Genomic DNA, 1714 nt, shown 5'->3' on the forward strand with positions numbered 1-1714 from the left:
ACTTTATGGGGTCTTTTCCTTCGTCTTATGGTTTTCTATATATATTGCTTGCCATAGACTATGTTTCGAAATGGGTGGAAGCAAAGTCCACCCGTACTAATGATTCCAAGGTGGTTGCAAAATTTGTCAAATCTAAGATTTTTGTCCGCTTTGAAATGCCGCGAGCGATTGTAAGTGATCGGGGTACCCATTTCTGCAACAAGACGATTGCTGCACTTTTCAGGAGGTATGTCGTCTTACATAAGGTATCTACATCCTATCATCCTCAAATAAATGGTTAGGTGGAAGCATCGAACCAAGAGATCAAGTCGATTTTGGAGAAGATGGTTCGACCCGATAGAAAGGATTGGAGTATGAGACTTGAAGATGCCTTATGAGCATATAAAACGGCGTACAAGACGCCAATCGACATGTCCCCTTATCGTTTGGTATTTGGGAAGCTATGTCACCTCTCCGTCGAGTTCGAGCATAGAGCATTTTTGGTGGTCAAGCAATGCAATATAGATATCGATGAGGGCGGAATTCAAAGGAAGTTACAGTTACAAGAATTGGAGGAGATTCGCAATGAAGCCTACGAGAATGCTATGATTTATAAGGAGAAGAATAAGATATTTCATGACCAGCAGGTCTCTAGGAAGACGTTTGAATGTGGGCAAAAAGTTCTACTGTACCACTCGAAATTGAAGTTATTTCCAGGTAAGTTACGCTCTCGTTGGATCGGTCCTTTCGTTGTAACTAATGTCTTTGATTATGGTGCAGTGGAGATCCAGAGTTTAAGGATGAAGAATAAATTTGTGGTGAATGGTCATTGTCTCAAGCCGTATTATGAAGGGGCTCCAGTTGAACGGGTGGAAACGATGCATTTGGAGGACCCGATTTGCTTAGTTTAAGCAAATTATGGGCTATGTCTAGCCAAAAACAATAAAAAAAGGAGCTCTTTTGGGAGGCAACCCGAATATTGGTTTTATTGTTTTTAGTTGTTCATTTCTTTCGTTTTGTCGTTTCCCCGTTGGGTAGTATCAATATTAATATTTTCCTTCACTGTGACCAGGAAGTGCAATCTTGGCGTGCTCACGCGGTGTTTGTGTCTCCTGAGATCAGTGGACGTTTTGTAATCTTGGCATGCCCACACGGTGTTTGACGACCCAAAGCATGAATTAAAAAAAAATTATTATTAATTATTAATTATTATTATTTATTATTATTAAAAGAAAAAGGAAAATGATTTTTTCTTTTTAAACCTTCAAAAAAATTTTAAAAAAATTTCTTTTTTAACCTTAAGTTTTGTTTTCTTTTCAAAAATTCAGAATTTTGAAATATAAATTTGGAAAGAATGAAGAAACAAGGTTTTGAAAAAGAAAAAAAAACTTTTTTGAAAAAAAACTTTCTTTCTTTCTCTTTTCTTTTTTTTCTTTCTTTCTTTCTTTCCTTTCCTTCTTCTTCTCCGCCACTCCCCCTGTTTTTCCCCCTTTTCCTTCTTTTCTTTTGCACACCGCCGCCCCCAACAATCTTTCCCACTTCCCTCTCCCTTCGATCGACACCACATCCCGCCATCCGCCGCATCACAGCTCCCTCCACTACTATATGCCATCACCTCCACTACGCCTACCCTTACCAGCGGTCAACCTCGTGCGCCCCCAGCTCTCCCGTTCACTCCCATGGCCGCACGCCGCTAACCAGCTCGCCGTGCCTCCCTCCGCTACCTGCGCGCGAC

General features: G+C 40.7%; 1 protein-coding gene across 1 annotated transcript; it reads left to right on the top strand.

Annotated features, from left to right (window-relative positions):
- The first annotated feature begins 410 nt into the window (after nucleotides 1-410).
- Nucleotides 411-1141, top strand: LOC140008878 (uncharacterized). The gene is made up of 3 exons (XM_072053782.1): nucleotides 411-696; nucleotides 760-848; nucleotides 1052-1141. The coding sequence occupies exons 1-3, from the start codon at nucleotides 411-413 to the stop codon at nucleotides 1139-1141; spliced, it is 465 nt and encodes a 154-aa protein (XP_071909883.1).
- Nucleotides 1142-1714: the final 573 nt, after the last annotated feature.

Source organism: Coffea arabica, chromosome 6c (assembly GCF_036785885.1).
Source record: "Coffea arabica cultivar ET-39 chromosome 6c, Coffea Arabica ET-39 HiFi, whole genome shotgun sequence".
NCBI lineage: Eukaryota > Viridiplantae > Streptophyta > Magnoliopsida > Gentianales > Rubiaceae > Coffea > Coffea arabica.

Coding starts and splice junctions, on each gene's coding strand:
- LOC140008878 (XM_072053782.1), top strand. CDS start 411: ATGTCCCCTTATCGTTTGGTATTTGGGAAGCTATGTCACCTCTCCGTC. Junction 697..759: donor GAAATTGAAGTTATTTCCAG/GTAAGTTACGCT, acceptor ATTATGGTGCAG/TGGAGATCCAGAGTTTAAGG. Junction 849..1,051: donor AAGGGGCTCCAGTTGAACGG/GTGGAAACGATG, acceptor CACTGTGACCAG/GAAGTGCAATCTTGGCGTGC.